Source organism: Aspergillus nomiae (genome assembly GCF_001204775.2).
Source record: "Aspergillus nomiae NRRL 13137 chromosome Unknown contig00091, whole genome shotgun sequence".
Lineage (NCBI taxonomy): Eukaryota > Fungi > Ascomycota > Eurotiomycetes > Eurotiales > Aspergillaceae > Aspergillus > Aspergillus nomiae.
In genome coordinates this window covers 1-17,613 of record NW_015378146.1, presented here as the reverse complement: position 1 = coordinate 17,613, position 17,613 = coordinate 1, and the positions used below count along the sequence as shown (strand labels likewise).

At 49.3% G+C, this 17,613-nt stretch overlaps 7 protein-coding genes across 7 annotated transcripts; 3 read left to right on the top strand and 4 right to left on the bottom strand.

Annotated features, from left to right (window-relative positions):
- Positions 1-208: 208 nt before the first annotated feature.
- Positions 209-1,037, bottom strand: ANOM_004791 (cornichon family protein; the record flags this gene model as incomplete). Its single annotated transcript, XM_015550048.1, has 4 exons — positions 209-301; positions 361-427; positions 521-676; positions 796-1,037. Coding segments are annotated over 4 exons (426 nt in total), but the record flags the coding sequence as incomplete, so codon positions are not given.
- A 991-nt stretch (positions 1,038-2,028) lies between these two features.
- On the bottom strand, positions 2,029-5,427 carry ANOM_004790 (putative ATP-dependent permease ADP1; the record flags this gene model as incomplete). The annotated part of the gene is made up of 3 exons (XM_015550047.1): positions 2,029-2,265; positions 2,326-3,738; positions 3,799-5,427. The coding sequence occupies 3 exons, from the start codon at positions 5,425-5,427 to the stop codon at positions 2,029-2,031; spliced, it is 3,279 nt and encodes a 1,092-aa protein (XP_015408061.1).
- Positions 5,428-6,082: 655 nt separating this feature from the next.
- Positions 6,083-7,354, top strand: ANOM_004789 (putative aspartate aminotransferase; the record flags this gene model as incomplete). Its single annotated transcript, XM_015550046.1, has 2 exons — positions 6,083-6,558; positions 6,631-7,354. The coding sequence occupies 2 exons, from the start codon at positions 6,083-6,085 to the stop codon at positions 7,352-7,354; spliced, it is 1,200 nt and encodes a 399-aa protein (XP_015408047.1).
- Positions 7,355-7,926: 572 nt separating this feature from the next.
- On the top strand, positions 7,927-10,052 carry ANOM_004788 (putative long-chain fatty acid transporter; the record flags this gene model as incomplete). Its single annotated transcript, XM_015550045.1, has 3 exons — positions 7,927-7,945; positions 8,038-8,822; positions 8,892-10,052. The coding sequence occupies 3 exons, from the start codon at positions 7,927-7,929 to the stop codon at positions 10,050-10,052; spliced, it is 1,965 nt and encodes a 654-aa protein (XP_015408046.1).
- A 4-nt stretch (positions 10,053-10,056) lies between these two features.
- On the bottom strand, positions 10,057-12,334 carry ANOM_004787 (nucleoside transporter; the record flags this gene model as incomplete). Its single annotated transcript, XM_015550044.1, has 4 exons — positions 10,057-10,431; positions 10,524-11,289; positions 11,370-11,593; positions 11,647-12,334. Coding segments are annotated over 4 exons (1,230 nt in total), but the record flags the coding sequence as incomplete, so codon positions are not given.
- Positions 12,335-13,945: 1,611 nt separating this feature from the next.
- On the top strand, positions 13,946-15,109 carry ANOM_004786 (hydroxyacyl-thioester dehydratase HTD2; the record flags this gene model as incomplete). The annotated part of the gene is made up of 2 exons (XM_015550043.1): positions 13,946-14,559; positions 14,626-15,109. The coding sequence occupies 2 exons, from the start codon at positions 13,946-13,948 to the stop codon at positions 15,107-15,109; spliced, it is 1,098 nt and encodes a 365-aa protein (XP_015408044.1).
- A 184-nt stretch (positions 15,110-15,293) lies between these two features.
- Positions 15,294-16,861, bottom strand: ANOM_004785 (uncharacterized protein; the record flags this gene model as incomplete). The annotated part of the gene is made up of 4 exons (XM_015550042.1): positions 15,294-15,950; positions 16,005-16,147; positions 16,171-16,462; positions 16,526-16,861. 4 exons carry the CDS (start codon positions 16,859-16,861, stop codon positions 15,294-15,296), a joined length of 1,428 nt encoding a protein of 475 aa, XP_015408068.1.
- Between the last annotated feature and the right edge of the window lie 752 nt (positions 16,862-17,613).

Below are 17,613 nucleotides of genomic sequence, written 5' to 3'. Positions count from 1 at the left end.
ATCTTCCGTTGCATGCTCCGGCATACCGGCGGAGCGCCGAGATCGATAAACTGGGCAGGCCCAGTTTGGCGACATGAGCGCGTCCAGGTACCGCGCCGGAGAGAATTATCATGTTCGATCCAGCCTTATCGCAAGACAAAACAGCGCATCACGCGATACTTCGGCCAGTATGGCCACCGCGCATCGCATGCTCCATCGCGTCACGAACTCAATGAGACTCGTCGCGGATCAAGGCAACGATCATGCTGTACAAGTAGAAGAAAAACATCAAAAGGTGGAAACCCAGTTTGATGAAAGATTCCTGATAATCAGTCAGCTGGCATTCCAAGTGAGTGATGACGTAAATCCCGAGCAACTGACCTTCTTGTGTACGTTGAGCTTGCGGAAGATCTCGGTCGCATCCAAAAGGTGCGCATTATCGTAAATCCTGAATAGTGCAATGTCCCGGTTAGTATCAGCATTGAGGCATAGCTCCGTTGATTATCATTCATTTTATAGAAAGAAGAGCCGAGGGACGTACTTCTTGGCATTGAACGCCAACAGAGGCAGGTTCAACAAGATCGCAAGCCAGTAGCCATTGATGACGAACAAGAAAGTAAGGAAGGCATGGACGGCAGCTTCGGGGATGATGTAGGCGTTGAGACGGTTGCAGAGGTCGATAGGGTTGATGTAGTCACTGTGGGAAAGCAAGGCGGGTTAGCTCCGTCATTTCGTCGCAATCGCTTAGTGGTTTATTAGAGGTCGGAGCTCCTCCAACCTTAATGCCCGCAAGCGAACGAGGGGACAGCAACGTACCATTCCAGATCGCTATACATAATCGTGAAGAACACCTGCAGAAACAGGTTGACGGCGTTGATCAACACCGCCAACAGGTAGAGCCACGCTTCGCCGGACATGTTGGGCAGACTCGAGAGGTTTGTGCTCGGAGGATGTCTTGGGAGCTGGAGAGAAGGGAAACGAGAGAGAAAAGGATGAAGGTGGATATAGCCGCTCTCGGGGATTCGGAGAGGATGATCGGCTACTCAGAGGGAGCAAATTTAAGGGGAAGACACCCGGTAGCAGAAGACGTGAGGATATATTGGAGAAGTGGAAAGTCGAGGCTGGAGAAGGCGATTGGATTGGATTGGATTTCGGACTCGGTGTGGGCGGTGAGAGTGTCTGGAGAAACCAATACAACACTAGTCTCGTACGGTAAAACCAAACACAAGAGACGACGTCTAGTGAGTATTGATCATAGTAGTATTTACGGAGCACATGTACATACTACATACGTACATCTATACGGTACAGGATCGGTACTGTAAGGATACTACGGAATAGGCATAGAAACTGGAGCATTACCGATAAGACCGGTATGAAAAAGAGCATGCGATATCGCTGTGGGATGCCTCAGTGTACGGTTGGGGCTACTACTTACCAGAAGCGGAGTCTCCCCGTCAACACGGACTTCAAATGGTCAACTTGCCAGCTACAGGTAACAAACAAGTTGTCGGGTTATTTGCTCTGATTTTACATTTATTATATACATGCCCCAATTGACACATTATACATGTAAATATAACTATATGCTCCTAATATCATGTTAACAAGACTGCCCCTCATATGGAAGTCCGCACGATGACGTGGGGGAGACACGGGAGACACGTGCTTCCATCCGCATCTGGAGTCTTCTTCTACCTAGGTAAACGTCGACTGTCGCCGTCATAGTAATTCTCATTCCTCATATGGGCATATATACACTTCCGGTGAGTCGTCTATACCCCTCAGCGGGCATTAAGACAGGGGTTAGATTAACATGATATGAATGGTGAGCATAAAAAAGAAAAACGAATCATACCAATAAAAGGAAAGCGAGGAGAAAAAGGGAAGGAAATAAGAAGCAGAAAAGAAAAGGCTATGAAAGCATGGTACAAATATCTTGTCACCAATCAACACCAAACAGTAACGTCGCGGATACCACCAATCTCGCCGAACGTAGATTAGACGAGGCGTAAAAGGCGAGAATGGATTGATGCATTCAGTACGCGACTACCGCTTCTCAATGAGGAAAACATGCATTGCTCCGTAGGCAATCACGATGAATGCCCCAGAGATTATACCCAGCCCAATAACATCCTTCCAAAACGCCAAAGTGTCGAACCCGAAAGCGCTCAGTATGGAGGCCCCTGGAACCTCAATATCCAGGCCATACTTATGGTCGATTAAAGTGAGGAACGTCACTTCGTTGACAATCAAGGCCTCAAAGCCGTAGTGGAAGATGGACAGCTAGAATTTGGTTAGCTTTTGCATCCTCCCTCCAGGAAGTTCAAATAGGTATAAACTTACTGTTTGCAGCCACAAAGCGGACTTGGGAATTGCATCGTGATTGAGTAACAGGCCAGCAAATAGCAGACTGAACAGCATCACCAAACTGCCAATCAAATTGGCCACTCCGCCATCGCGGAAGACGATACCGATGAAGAGACAAATGTTGGCAGCTGCGAGGTTGAAGAGGACAAGTACTAAGATAAACCGGAGAAACTCTGGCCATGCGGGAATCAGTCCGGTCATGGGATACACGATCACCCCCATGATCACCGGGGGCAATAGTCGCAGAGGCACGATGTCGAAAACCACCTTGGCCGCAAAGTACGTAACAGGGTGGTAGTAGCCATTCGCCCGTTCACGAACAAACAGGAGTCGTTCTGCTGAGAACACCGTGAGACTAGTGAGTGTACTGAATCCGAACAAGGCGAGGACGAAAAAGAAAAGACCCAGACGATTTTGGAACCCCTTGATGTCGTCCGTCAATCCATAGAACAGGTATCCGCACAGCACAGCAAGCAGAATAGAGATGGCATAGTGAGTAAGCATTAACATCGGATTCCGGTACAGGTTCCGCCATGTCCGCTGAGACAGGATGAGAAACTGCCGGAACAGGCCGACCCTAGCATAGCTCTTGGTTGTACTAGAGGCCCCTGAGAGGATGTCTGAGTTGGCTGAACCATTCGCGGTACTAGCATGCTGCACGGCTGCTACGATTTCGTCATTCACGGAACGAGCAACGTCTGAGCTGGAATAGTTCGCAACCAAGATATCGAGATCGGTCTGGCCTGGTGCAATTGGAGGTAACTCATCAGGGTCGTCAAGGATCTGCGGCGGAACATGACCCTGCTGACGAGAAAGGCGTAACCATTGCTGAGGGTTCTCCGTCACATCACCTACATCTTCCTCATCCGTTTTGGGGGTGGCGGGACGTTCACGATCTTTCTTCCGAGAGTAGAGTTGCTTATCTTGGCGTTGCTTGAGAGAAACTCGACGGCCATTCTTTGGCCTTCGATTTGCCTCCAGTGTGCTACTAGAATTGTCCTCGATACTTGCATTTGATGCACTAGCAACTGACTTGACAGCCCGCAAGCTGCTTGATGCTGTTTTGGGTGGGTCTGAGCGCACGTCTAACAACGGGGATACGACCTCGTCAGTATGGGACCGGGTAACGCTGGCATGCATCGTGAGATCCACGAGGTAGTCAGCAATATTAAACCCAGGAGGGCAAGAATATCCGGAATTGTCGAAGTACTGTTGGCATGTTGAAAAAGGACCCGAGTATACAGTCTTCCCATGTGCCAAGAGAACAAGTCGGTCGAATAGAGCAACGATGTTGGACCGTGGTTGATGAATAGTGAAGATGACGGTCCGATTATAAGTCTTCGCTAATGTCACCAGACATTCAACTACATTGAATGCATTGAAAGCGTCCTATTTAAGCATGTTAGCTATTACTGGGTATTAAGGTATTCGGAATACGTTTTGTCTTACCAGTCCGCTAGTGGGCTCATCCAGGAAGAGAATGCTAGGGCTAGTGACCAGTTCGCAGGCGATCCCCACTCGACGCTTCTCGCCACCAGAGATACCACGGCCTTTCCCTTCTTCTGAGCCGATTAATTGGTCCCTGATATGATGGATACCAAGCTGCTTCTCAACCTCAAACACTCGCTGCTCTTTGGCTGCTCGGCTCATGTCCCGGGGAAGCCGCAGTAGTGCGCTCGTTAGGATCGTTTCATGTACAGTCAGGGTGGGAAGCATGGTGTCTTCCTGATCGACGAATCCTATCATGCTCCTGAAATCGTGGTCATTGACCTTTTCTCCGTTGATATAAAAGTCCCCGCGGACTGCACCCCGCTTGTTTTTTCGAGCAAGAATATCAAGGAATGTCGTTTTCCCCGCACCTGAAGCCCCCATGATCGCTGTAATTTGGCCCGGCTGAGAGACACCCTGAATACCGGAAAGAATTTCCTTCCCATTCAAGAAATAAGACACATTATCCCAATACAGTGCTGCTGGCTTGTGATCCGTCAAGAGTTTAATAGCCTCATCGTCCGAATCATCGGAGAGAGGCAACTGAATACGTCCCCGATACGATCTGCGCGATAAGTACCACACAGTCAAAATCACCGCCACAACAAAGAGTGCACAGCCAGCGATAACTCCAGCGATGAGGGGTGTGTTGATTTGTTTCACGGGACGCGTGTATCCAGGTACATCTGTCTTGTACAAGCACTCTCCGGACTGGCAGTTCAGGAAGATACTTTCGTCTCCGAAAACGCTCTTGATCAAGTCATCCATGGCGGGTTCCTGGAACTTGCTGCCGTCATTCGCACTACCACCAATGGTAGACACCGACGTGAAGGAGGCAGGGCCTTGGATGGATTGGTCGAGAAAATCTCCGATGTCAATTGAGCCCTCTTCTCCACAGAGCATACGGCCCGGAATACACTTGCACTTGATATTTTCGCATTTGTATTGAGTTCTGTTCCGGTCGTGGGTCGTCTCCAGGCCCCAGTCGCAGGTATCCAGACCGCAATAAAACGATTCCACCTGGTCCACCCAGAATTGGAAATTACAGGTGTTATCATCCGCCTTGCAGGAAAACGTCACCTGGGGCTTCTTCTCCTTGAGCTGGTCGAGGATTTTGCGGTTTGTCACGTCGCACATCTGGAAATTTTCCTTGACCGTGACACCTTGGCTATAACAGACACCCCCTTGGCCTTCAGGCATCATGGCATTGCAAGCGTCATCACTCTGACAGACATTGCAGTTGATTCCGCCCCAGCCATCTTCGCAGTTGCAGTACTTGTCTGTGCGCGGGGTCCTGTCATGGCCATCGGCCAACGACCCGCAAGTCGGCTTCGAGCAGTCCTCACCAGCAAACCCCGGGGGACACACGCACTTGCCGGACAGATTATCGCAGGAAGCAAATTGGGCACATTGAAAGGCATCTAATTGGCAGTTGAAACATGGTGGGCAATCGTCTGGGCGCTTATCGAAAGCATTAAAAAGCGGAGATACCACACGGGCGTCGGAATAGTTGCTCTGTGCTACAGCTGCAGACACCGAAAACGAGAGCAGGGTGGCTAGGTAGAGCTGCGCTGGTAATTTTGATCGCATTGTGATCGGTGTGTGTGAAGATCGGACAGCAGTCGCCTCACTTACTCGCAATCTGGGTCTCGGACCAAGCGGAGTGACCAGTGCGGAGTAACTAAATGACAGATGGGATTAGTAGGTAAGATGACATTGATTAATGCTGTTGGTCGACGCTCGAGGGCGCTATCTATGGAAAGCAAGAGAAATGCAGAAACTTCCCGCGAAAGACAAGGCTGAAGAGAAGCAAAAACAAGGCAGAAAAGGAGTGGTGGTGAGATGCAGGGAGAGATGTAGTTGAGAGGTTGAGACGGTAGCGCAAGTCACCGATGACGCTGGGCGGAGGACCTGCATTGGCATGCCGACCGGGTGCCTGACAGCCTGGGGCATTCATGGACTGATTAACTCCAAAGAAATGGGGCTTCGGCGTTAAATCCGGGGCGCTGGGCACGTGATCTGTAGTGAATTCGATCTCAATTCTATTTCAGGAGCTCAAAAAAACAAAACGAAAAGTAAAAGACTAGGAACAGGCCAAGTATCAGACATTTACATCTTCTGTAAGATTTTCTGTGAAGTCTTATCCCTGTCATCATCATTATCATGGTCCAAATAAAGGAATTTGCCGTGGAGCAGGCATGTACATACATCCTCCCTCACAACCCCGCATGAACTCTCGTTCTTTATGCTAACATCATGGAAGTGGATGGATAAATATGAACACCATGCCAAGTACAACATCGCAGAGACGTGTTGTGCCTCTATTTCAGTGAAAGATCTACAAGAGCTGTCCGAGGATAAATCTCTGAGTCCATTGGATCTCTCTACAAAACTCACGTATGGTGCTATTCGAGGTTCGGAACGGCTGCGAGGGACCTTGGCCAATCTCTACTCGGTCAAAACACCAACCCCATTGCCTTCTGATAACGTGTTAATTACGCCGGGTGCTATTCAGGCCAACTTCCTTTTGCTTTATTCATTGGTTGGACCGGGAGACCATGTCATCTGTCATTACCCCACATACCAGCAGCTTTACTCAGTCCCAGCGTCGCTTGGAGCCGAGGTGAGCCTCTGGAAATCGAAGGAGAATGATGGGTGGAAATTGGATATCAACGAGCTAAAGGAGATGATTCGCCCCAACACCAAGCTGATTATTCTTAAGTATAGGATGCCTCTTTACCTCTTCACACTGTTATACCGCCCAACATGACTGACCCAAGGTTTTGGTAACAGTAATCCGCAGAACCCGACTGGGGCTGTCATCCCTCAGGCTACGCTGGAAGATATCGTAGAAATTGCGCGCAGCTCGTCAATCTTTGTTCATGCCGATGAAGTCTACCGACCTATCTTTCATTCTATTACCCCTATGGAACCTGAATTTCCATCATCACTCCTTTCTCTAGGCTACGAACGCACAATTGTAACTGGTTCAATGTCCAAAGCGTATAGCTTAGCAGGCATCCGTGTGGGGTGGATTGCCTCTCGTGATCGGTCTGTTATTGAGACATGCGCTTCTGCGCGGCACTATACTACCATCTCGGTGGGCCAATTGGACGACGCCATTGCGAGCTATGCCCTGGATGCAAGCTGCATCCACAGTCTCTTAAAGCGGAATATCCAATTGGCGAAAACGAATCTGGCGATCCTTGAAAAGTTCATTGAATCTCATCGGTGGGCCTGCGAGTGGGTCAAGCCACGCGCAGGCACGACGGCATTCGTGCGATTCAGTAAAATGGGAAAACCCATTGATGATGTTGCCTTTTGCGAAATTCTTCTGGAGCGGACTGGCATCATGTTTGTCCCAGGAAGTCAATGTTTCGGTGAGGGGGAGGACTTCAAGGGTTACGTCCGCATCGGAGTGGTCCAAGAAACCCATGTGTTGGAGGAGGGGTTAGAAGTGTTAAGGACTTTTATGGAGGACGGGTATGAAGACGTCCCTGTAATCCGGAAGAAATAAATTAAATGATGGGGGGGGTGGTATGGAAGCGCCTCGAGGTCCGAGCCATCAATCAGACTTATGGTTTTGTATGATTCCGATAAGTATTCAAGATACTAGGCGTTTTTCCCTTGCAGATGAGCATGTGACTTGCGTGATCACATTTAAGGTAAACTAACTAAATATGGAGATCATGGAAACAATTGGAAGAGATCGAAACTTCAACTTCAACCTCAACTTCTTGTTATTTTTACTTTAAACTCTACCAGCCAAAGTGGGACCCCAGGGAGACGTACGTACTAGTACTACTTTATGAACTAGACGAGAAAAAGTGGATCAGAAGATAAATACATTCAACCTTTTGTCTCCGTTTCCGAGAGAGCCGGACCCATAAATCAAGCCGAGGCAACTCCAATCGCCCTAACGTCAACACCATAACCCATACCCCATTGACCATGCAGTCGTCCATTTAAACCCAATATCTGTACCCTTTGGACCTTCTACGCTTCCTCTCGTTACATAACCCCGACTATTTGAGCCTCAACTCGCGTAAAGCGCGTATCCCTAGCAGCTCCCTTCTAGAGCTCCCCAAAATGTCTATCCCTTTACCTGGTACGTAACTTGATCTCCCACCCGGAGTGCCAAGGCTCTACAAAGCACCTTTCATTGATAATGATCCCTGACCATATACCTGGTGATTTCAGATCTGCCCCTTTCTATCGCTACGCCTGCTCTTGCCACCACACTCGCATACCTGAACGCGAAATACTCACTGTTCTATGATGTGACATTAATCGGGGGCTTGATCAAGTCCATTTTTAAGTCTCGCTTGGCCGAGCGTCGTGACCATCTAAACCTCTTCTATGTACTGGAGCAGCATGCCCTGGCCCCGGCGACCAAGGACAACCAGTTCATTGTCTACAACGGCCGTGCCTGGACCTTTCATGAAACCTACGTCATGGCGTTGCGGTATGGCGCCTGGCTTAAGAAAGTTCACGGAATCAAGCCTAAGGAAATCGTAGCGATGGATTTTATGAATTCTTCGACCTTTGTATTCCTCCTTCTGGGACTCTGGAGTATCGGTGCCGTGCCCGCGTTTATCAACTACAACTTGGCAGGGAAACCCCTGACACACTGCATCAGAACATCGACCGCTAGATTATTGGTGGTTGACGAGGAAATCCGTGAGCAATTTACGCCTGAGCTGATGGAGACGCTGGGTTCACCGGAGTTCCGGGAAGGTGGTGGGTCGGTCGAGGTGGTCTTTTTCACGCCCGAAGTGGAATCCCAAATCGTGCAGATGGAGGCCACGCGCGAAGATGACAGCGTCCGAAATGGCCCTGTCCTCCGTGACTTGGCTTTGCTCATTTACACGAGCGGTACTACCGGCCTCCCGAAACCCGCTATTGTCAGCTGGAGGAAGTGCTGGTCTGGCAGCATTTTTGTCACTCATTGGTTGGGGTTGGCTAAGAATGATCGTTTCTTCACAGTATGCTTCACCCTAACTTTTGCAAAACCTTTACTGCCCTTTTTACGCAATAGGCTGATATCAATATAGTGCATGCCGCTTTACCACTCATCCGCCTCTATCCTGGGGTTCATAACTTGTTTGATGAGCGGATCAACCCTGATCATCGGCCGCAAGTTCTCCGCTAGAAACTTCTGGCGAGAAGCGCGAGAGAATCAAGCAACGATTGTACAGTACGTGGGTGAAACCCTGCGGTACTTGATGGCCGTGCCGCCCGAGATCGATGCTGTCACTGGAGAGGACTTAGACAAGAAGCATAATGTGCGCGCCGTGTTCGGGAACGGCTTGCGACCTGATATCTGGGGCCGCTTCAAAGAGCGATTCAACGTCGCCACGGTTGCTGAGTTTTATTCGGCAACTGAAGGCACCAGCGGGTCCTGGAATCTCTCTTCTAACGATTTCACAGCAGGAGCAATAGGGCGAAACGGCTTGCTTAGTAGGCTAATTCTAGGAGGTGGCCTGACCGTTGTTCAGGTTGATCATGAATCGCAGCAACCCTGGCGGGACCCTGAGACAGGGTTCTGTAAGGCGGTGCCACGAGGGGAGCCCGGTGAGCTATTGTATGCCATCAATGCGGCTGATCCTGTTGAGAATTTCCAAGGATATTTCAAGAACTCCAAGGCCACCGAAAGCAAGATTGTTCGTGATGTGTTGCGAAAGGGCGATGCATACTTCCGCACTGGCGATATGGTGCGGTGGGACACTGAAGGCAGATGGTACTTCAACGACAGGCTGGGCGATACCTTCCGGTGGAAGAGTGAAAATGTGTCCACAAGTGAAGTAGCCGAAGTATTGGGAGCACACCCAGATGTGCATGAAGCTAACGTCTATGGCGTTGCGCTGCCTAATCACGACGGACGTGCCGGCTGTGCCGCCATTATTCTGCAACAACAGCACCAGGCTACCGACCCATCGGTGCTTCTTCCCCCCACCCAAGAGACCCTGAGCAGTCTTGCAGCTCACGCCCTAACGAATCTGCCTCGCTTCGCAGTTCCACTTTTCCTCCGCCTCGCGCCAGAAATGCAGGGAACAGGAAACAACAAGCAGCAAAAGCATGTCCTGCGAACCGAAGGCGTAGACCCGTCACTGGTCAGTCCTTCGGACAAGCTGTACTGGCTCCAAGGGGACACCTACGTGCCTTTTGAGCAGAATGACTGGAGCCGATTGCAGGGTGGACAGGTGAAGCTGTAATGGTTTCTCCTATGTTATGACGATCTATACAGTATATATTCTTTGTAACGCTTTCGGGTATATGTATGCAGTGAACATCATCCCCGCCAATTATCTGGTGTCGATACCCTGCCCACTCGCCATTTTAGACTGCCTCGGGTCTGAGCCGTATATGTATTTTGTGATATCACTAGCGTCCGAACAGCTTTATTCCCAGTTCAAGGGATACTACGTTATATGCTCCCACAGTCTGCCAAAACTGTCACCGTCCCACAACACGTAACTCGACACATCGAAAAGCTGGATACACCACCGCAGTAAAGCCAAATGCAAGCCACATACCCAGATCACAATTCTGAGGCAAGGCTTTGGCAATCGGCCCAACAAAGTATGATTGAGACTGGAATGACACGTTAGTGACTGTATATCCTAGCATATGTTATAGTCCAACATGGTAGTATGGGACTTGTTGCGTATGACAAAAGCACGTACCATTCCAAGGACGGCACCCAAAAGCCCGAATACAAAGCTGGCCCCGGCAGCAAGACCCATCGGCAACCGATGTGGATTATTCCAAACCGTCCAGTCATAGTTGTGACCTCGGCGAAAAATCCACGCCTCTTCTAGACAAACTGCCAGCCATGCCACAATCCAGTAAGACATGAGCGGGAGAAAGTTCTCCATGATCTCGCGAAGATACTCGCGAGCGACAATTGCGCAGACGGTGTAGATTACGACTTCGAATGTAGTCAGGAGAGGCCGCGGGATGCGTGGGCCGTAGCGGCCCAGCATTTGGAGGTTGAGACCCGCGGAGTATGTGCATGGGATATTGTTGGAGACTGTGCCGAGGAGGAGGATGACAGCGCAAAGGCGGCCAAAGCCGTGCAGGTTGCTGAACGACGCCGCGAGCAGACTCCCTGGGGAGGCAAGGGAGGCCTCGATCCAAGGTTGATTTGTGTCAATCCCTGTTGCTAGGCCAATGCCTAGGAGTGTTGTTAAAGCCATTGCCAGGCTCGTGCCTGTGCTACCGGCGAGGAACATTCCCCATGATTTGGTTGCTGTTGGCAAGTAGACGAAGTAGTCTGCGCTTGCCGGAGCCCAGGTAACGGCTGAGGCGAAGCAAAGAGAGAAAAATGAAAGCCGATCAGCGGCGGTCGCTCTAGGGATATCTGGGGAAAGGTGAGGTGAGGTGATGAAGCTTGGCCCGGCAGAGCCGATCATGATGGCCAACGTTAGGGCTTGAATGATCCAGGCGTATCTATGTCTGGGTGTCAGTTGGAAGCCTATAAATAAAGACAGTGGAGGCTGGAACTATCTATGTATAGGGCTTCTAGTTACCTAGTATAGAACTGGAAAAGGTGCACACCAAGAGTGGCGATGAACCAAGTCAGAGCTGATACTACAATTATACCAACAGGAACAGCTGTACGGCCTCCGGACACTGTATAGATGACCTGGCCCCCGAGAATGCAGTTCATCATGCCATATCCCAGCATGGTGAGGATATTGAGTAGACAGCAAACCTTGCTGAGGTAGTATCCAAGGAAGTATCTAGTCACGACCTGAGTGCAAAATTAACTATAAAGCCCATGATCATCGTCTTGATATTTCTTACCAGGGTGCGATTCCCACTTTTGGGACCCCAAGTACTCATATACCCTACACACATACTTCCTAGCATAACCCCCAACGTGCACATATGGTGGCCTGGTTCCAATCAAGCCCATATAATGATGGACCGTACAGTCCCACGATAATGTTGTTCCCAGTCAATGCAGAGCTCAGCCACAAAAGAAAGATGCGGATGTAAGTATTGGGAGCCGGAGGCTGGCGCTCATCATCTGCTACGCGTTCAATTCCTCGAGCCTCCACTCCAGACACTTGAGTGAATACTCGACCAAATGCCGCGATGCCTTTCTGAAGTTTGGAACCCTTCAATTCTGCATCGGTAGATAGTAACTCCAGTGTATGGACATGGGGTCCAGTCTCCTTGACCTGTACTTTTGGGTCGCAACCCTGTTCAGCGTCTGCCATTACAATTGCCACGGGTGTTGAATTTGGTAGCCGAAAGAAGATCAGGGAGCGGGAGAACAGAGTAAATAAAGAAAAAAAATGACAGAAGAAGGTGAGTCGAACTCAATCAGCGGTGTTCCTACACCCTTGTGGTTATTGGGATCCTTAATTATTAGTCCATTGAATCTTACCCTTCCTTGACAGCGTCGATCAGCCGACCTCGTTACATTTATACTCCTTCGCTACCCGGAAGAGCCGTCGAGTGGCGTCCATGATGCAGCAGAGGCACCATGTAACTTGCAGAGTAAGCACCGTAAAATGTTGATGCCTAAACCTAGATATGTGACAATTGCCCAAGTAGTAATTGGCGAGATAGCAAGAGGGGGTCCACCAAGCTTCTCCCATGAACATGGAATGGAGTCAGGTCCAGAATCTAAATCGATCCAGCTTCAGGAATGTTGCAGCTCTCCTTGCTTATTAGTAGCAGCCTGTGCAAGGACTTGCACATGAACAGCGATTTCATCGTTCCTCTCAATATGATGCTACTGTTGCTCTCTATCGCTACAAGCCTGATGTAAGGGGGTAAAGTGTTTGTGTTGCTGAGAGGTGTTCCAGTGCTGCAGTAGCGTTCAGTCGAAGGAATTCGAATCCAAAAGATAAGACACATGGTTCCCTTTTTATCAAGGGGCTAGCGACCTTCTGCTGGCCTAGACCGGGTTTGTTCCGCCACATTGCAAGCCTTCTGATATGGTGGCGCCTCGTCTAAGAGATACGTCTTATTGAGTAAAAGGAGATCGAGAATGCTCCATGCAAGCCATGAAATTTGATCAGCAGCCATGTGACACCTGCTTGTCATGTTGCAAGGCGGACCTGATGATCTTTTATGTGTATATAATTTCTGGTCCGTTATAGATTTGATCCAGAAGCCTATGAAGATGTACGCTATGTTTCGATAATGCGTGGGATCGTGCAGACAGATTGTTGGCTTTGGACTGTTGCAACATGTGCTAGGACAGCCGATCGGCGTTTATTGACCGCACATGGGCAGAGAGGGAGAGGGTACAAAGTGAAGAAGACGAAGACCCTATACCCTCAGTATCCAGGATATCTTGTCACTGCTGGTCACTAACTGGCAATGCTATCGATCACACCTTTCCAGTCTCACATACCTGAGCCCAACAAAATCGGCAACCTTACACTATACCCCCCTATAAGCCGGGTTATGCATAGTAAGGGGGAAGACAAACGGCTATGTTAGCATTTCAAGAGTAAGTGGGATTGCTCCACTATACGAAGCTTAGCCAACAATTCCCAGATTGTTCGCTCCGGCTTTGACCATGTCGTCAGCTCGGCTATTGTCTTTTTGACCACCATCTATGCATTTTCACCGAAAAATGACCACATTGAAGGGTCACTATGGCGAAGCCCAGGTGTTTCTTAGTCTTGCAAGCACATTTCCCAGAGAGATACGAGGTAGATATGCAAACTACCCGAAAGCGGCGAACCACAAAGCAGGAGGAATTGTCATCAGATGAAGTTGGGTCTAAAGGTTTAGGTTGGAGAAAACGAGAGCAGATCGGCTAAAACCAAAATCCCCCGAGTTGTCTGATTCTCACCTTGCAACTTCGAATGCGTGCCGGCGAACGAAAAAGTCGCCGAGGTTTCGATGGTTTTACTTTTCCAATCCAGTGACAAGCAATTACCCAAGATGGTTAGTACCTCGGAAACATCTCAGTTTAGGATTCCGAGACGACCCATTGCCCCGAGTTTCGGAAACCCCAGGACCCCAACTCTCGAGATGCTTCCCCAGTAATCCAATTCAGCTTTCAACCTCCGTCTCAAACAGCAAGTAAATGAGGAATTGAGCGAAGTCCAGACTATATCAGCCGTGTGAACTCATAATGTCGCTCTCTTCCACTGTACAGTGGGCCAGATATTCCAACCAGAACCTGTTTCGAGGGTGCTCTTCGTTCCGTCGCTTCTCAGTACATCATGGTCGATGTTCAGCGGCCGATTCCTCCGCCTCAGCCACTGCAGCATCATTCTTGTCGCGCTTTCAGTCCCTGGGGCCGCAAACTCGCTCACAATTTCTTGACGCCAATCAGCTACAGCTCTTGTCACTCACATTGAACCGTCCATCTCTATACCCGGACACCCCATCGCTGAGCCATGCCTCAACCTCATTGCCGGCTGGCACGCCCCTCCCGCCAGGTTATCATCTAGTTTACTTCACTCCTGCATTTCTGGAAAATGAACTCGGTGCCGATGGTACTGACGTCTCCTACAACCCGGAGACTCCATTCACCCGGCGCATGTGGGCAGGCGGCGAGGTGCATTGGCCGCGTGCCGCAGATGGGAGCCCTAACCCATTGCGCGTGGGACAAGAAGTCCAGGAAACTACGAAAGTACTCAGTGCCGAACCCAAGATTGTACGTAAGACGGGAGAGGAGATGATCGTAGTGGGCGTAGAGAAGGAGTTTCGCAACGAGCATGGCGTGGCGGTTATTGATCGCCGGTAAGTTTCCATCTTACGTTGATACTAGTATGTCCCCATGGTCGTGAGATGTTAATATTCTACCAGGAACTGGGTCTTCCGTAAAGCACTAGCCGTACCATCTGTATCATCTACAGCAAGTGACCCGGCACCATTACCCTCGGCACCAGCCTCCTCGTCAACTGTCTCAGCAGCCAAGACTCACACCCGCACCTTGAGACAAACAGCCGTTACTCTGTTCCGGTTTTCGGCGTTGACTTTCAACCCTCACAAGATACACTATTCGACTCCATGGGCCCAGCAGATGGAGGGACATAGGGATCTCGTCGTCCACGGCCCGCTTAATTTGATCTCGATCTTGGACCTCTGGAGAGATACACGGCCAAACACGGCCGATCCTGCTTCAATGCTCCCAGAGAGCATTACGTACCGGGCGACGAGTCCGTTATACGCAGAGGACGAGTACCAGATTGTGCTCGATGAGGAAGAGGGATCTGGTATAGGAACAGTGCAAATCATTGCTCCTGGCGGAACAGTTGCGATGAAGGCGGAGGTCAGGTCGGCTGAATGAAATATTGTGGCCCTTCTTTCTGTTATGGGTCTCGATGGTTCTCATCTAAACATCGTACGTGGGGGGGGAATGTCAAACTCCTTCAACTTCTGGATTACGGGTATACGAGTAGATTTAGAGTCATTTAAGGGGTTCCCGATATGTAATGGTTCAGGAAGCTGAATATTGCAGTCGCTAAACTTCATTAACCTCCAGGAACCTGCCCGAGACTAGCTGAGATATCTGAAAAGCTACATACATTTCTGTTGAAGTCGATAGGCTCTGGCTTTTCTCCATGAATCAAAGGTATCACTTGCGGTGCATGAGTCCATGTGTCTGGTATAGTTGGGTGCTTGGCGTATAAATCTTGCGTCAGAAATTCGTATGAGTTGGCCAAAATCGGCAGATACAGCTCGACGGCAGGTGTTCTATTGAACACGAGCTCATGTACGCCCGCAGACTTCGGGACAAATCTTGCACCCACAGCAGGGTGGAACCGAAAGTAGTTCCAATCGTATCTGAAATCATGTTCATGTCGATATATCGTGGGAAGCTGCCCCGTTTCAGGTGAATGTGGCGAGGGCATAAGCTTGATCTTGGAAGCGATCAAGTCGCCATATCTTTTAGCAAGACAACCCCCTGCAAACACAAGGCATTCGAGACGACTTGCAACTTCCTCTAGGGACGACGCATCATGTGACATGGTTTCTAAGGTTGATGGGGCTAGAACTGCCCAATCTGCGTCAATATGCCGGAGCGTCTGAGCCAAACTTCGGCCTGTTGGAGGCACCTCAGGGAGGGGTAGGATGACTGTTGTTTTATTAAAGATAGCATTTAAAACACCGAAGTGTACGCCAGCCGGCTGGAGAGCTGTCAGCAAAATCCTGCGGGAAGAGAGTATAGCCACTGCACTTACATCGCTCAGAGGACAAAGCAGAAGGCATCTCTTGTTCCCAAGCATGGAGCTCTGAGTTTCATAGCCTTCTGGGGCAGAGAGCCCAATACTACGTGCTACATTTGCGATGAAACTGTGAGATAGCAACATGGGCTTCGGGGATCCTAGGATCAATCAGCCGATGCACCCTTAGCTTCGTTATTGCTTTTTGACAACTTGCCTGTGCAACACGGGTTGTGGATGATAAGAGCGGTCTCGTAGTACAGTAGCTTCAGCTCCTTATTATACTCGTATCTTCTTTGGTGCTCATGGAGGAGCTGCTCAAATAGCGGCAGCTCTATAACGGAGATCTGTTTTCCACGCAACGTGGCTCGAACCTGGGGAAAGACCGCATTTGTCGTGATTATGATGGAACATTCGACGTCCTCTAATAGCTTGTGATTCTGAGCCACTGTATTTCTTTCTGACATCAAACACAACTAGAGCTCTCAGTGATCAGCGACAAGGGCACGGCTTTATATACATGTCTATGACTTGCACACCTTGAAGCCAGCTTTCATGGCCGCAATAAGCGTGATAGAGCACAAGGGACTATTGGGCGCTAACCAGGCCAGTGACTCTCCTGTATTGTCTCTTCCCAAAGCACTGGTAATACAATTGGCAACACCGTTCACGGCATTTGCAAGTTCGGCATAAGTAATCTGGCTATATCCAGCGTTCAAATCCGTTGGGGAGGTAGGGTATTCTATCCAGAGACCATTGGGCTCATCGCGAGCCAGCTCGTCGATGATAGTAGGCAGCAGTTTTCCCTGGGAAGCTGCATCAATTCGGGGGTTACCCATTGTGATGGGTGGGGAGGAGCACTCGATGAAAGGCATGATGGGCAATTGACGAGAGTGAAATGGTAAAGAACCAGTCTTTAGTATGCCCAGTGATTATTAAAAAAAATCAGATAATCAAAACAAAGGGCACTTCAAGTATACAGTTCGTGAGAAAGGAAAAAGAAATGGCAAAGATATATAAATATATCAGGAGAGCATTCAATGTCACGTTGGAATCACGGGAGTGTCAAGTGGATTTCGATGATTTTATCAGTCAGTCTGCAGAATTCGTGGTTTCAGCCATTCATATCGCCTCACTTACCCCGCGTTGCTTGAAGGAGTTTTTATTTTATTTTTATCCCTGCAGGAACAATCATTACACTACTGCATACTTTGCAGGGAGCACCAATTAATGGTGGTTGAGTTACATGTACTTGTTCTTTTCTACAGCCAAGTAAAACAACATAACGGCGGCGTGGTGGTGGCACCACCACCACCATGTTATGATGATGATAGAAGAAGCTTGGAAATGTGTTTTGGAACTATAAGTAAGTGGGCGAAGGGAGGAAAAATAACTAATTAAGAATAAAAGGAGGGGAGGGAGAAAAAAGGAGAAGAAAAAGCGAAATTTGTGTGGACACACTGCCAATTGCTAATACAACCGGTCAGGTTGCAATGACTTGCCTGATGGTGGAGACATCTGATGCTTCTCGCTGGTAAAGACCCCTGTTGTGCAAGGCAACACTGATCCACCCTGTGCAGACAATCCTGAATAACCCTAGGTGAGAGAGGGGCAGAGAGTGGTCCAG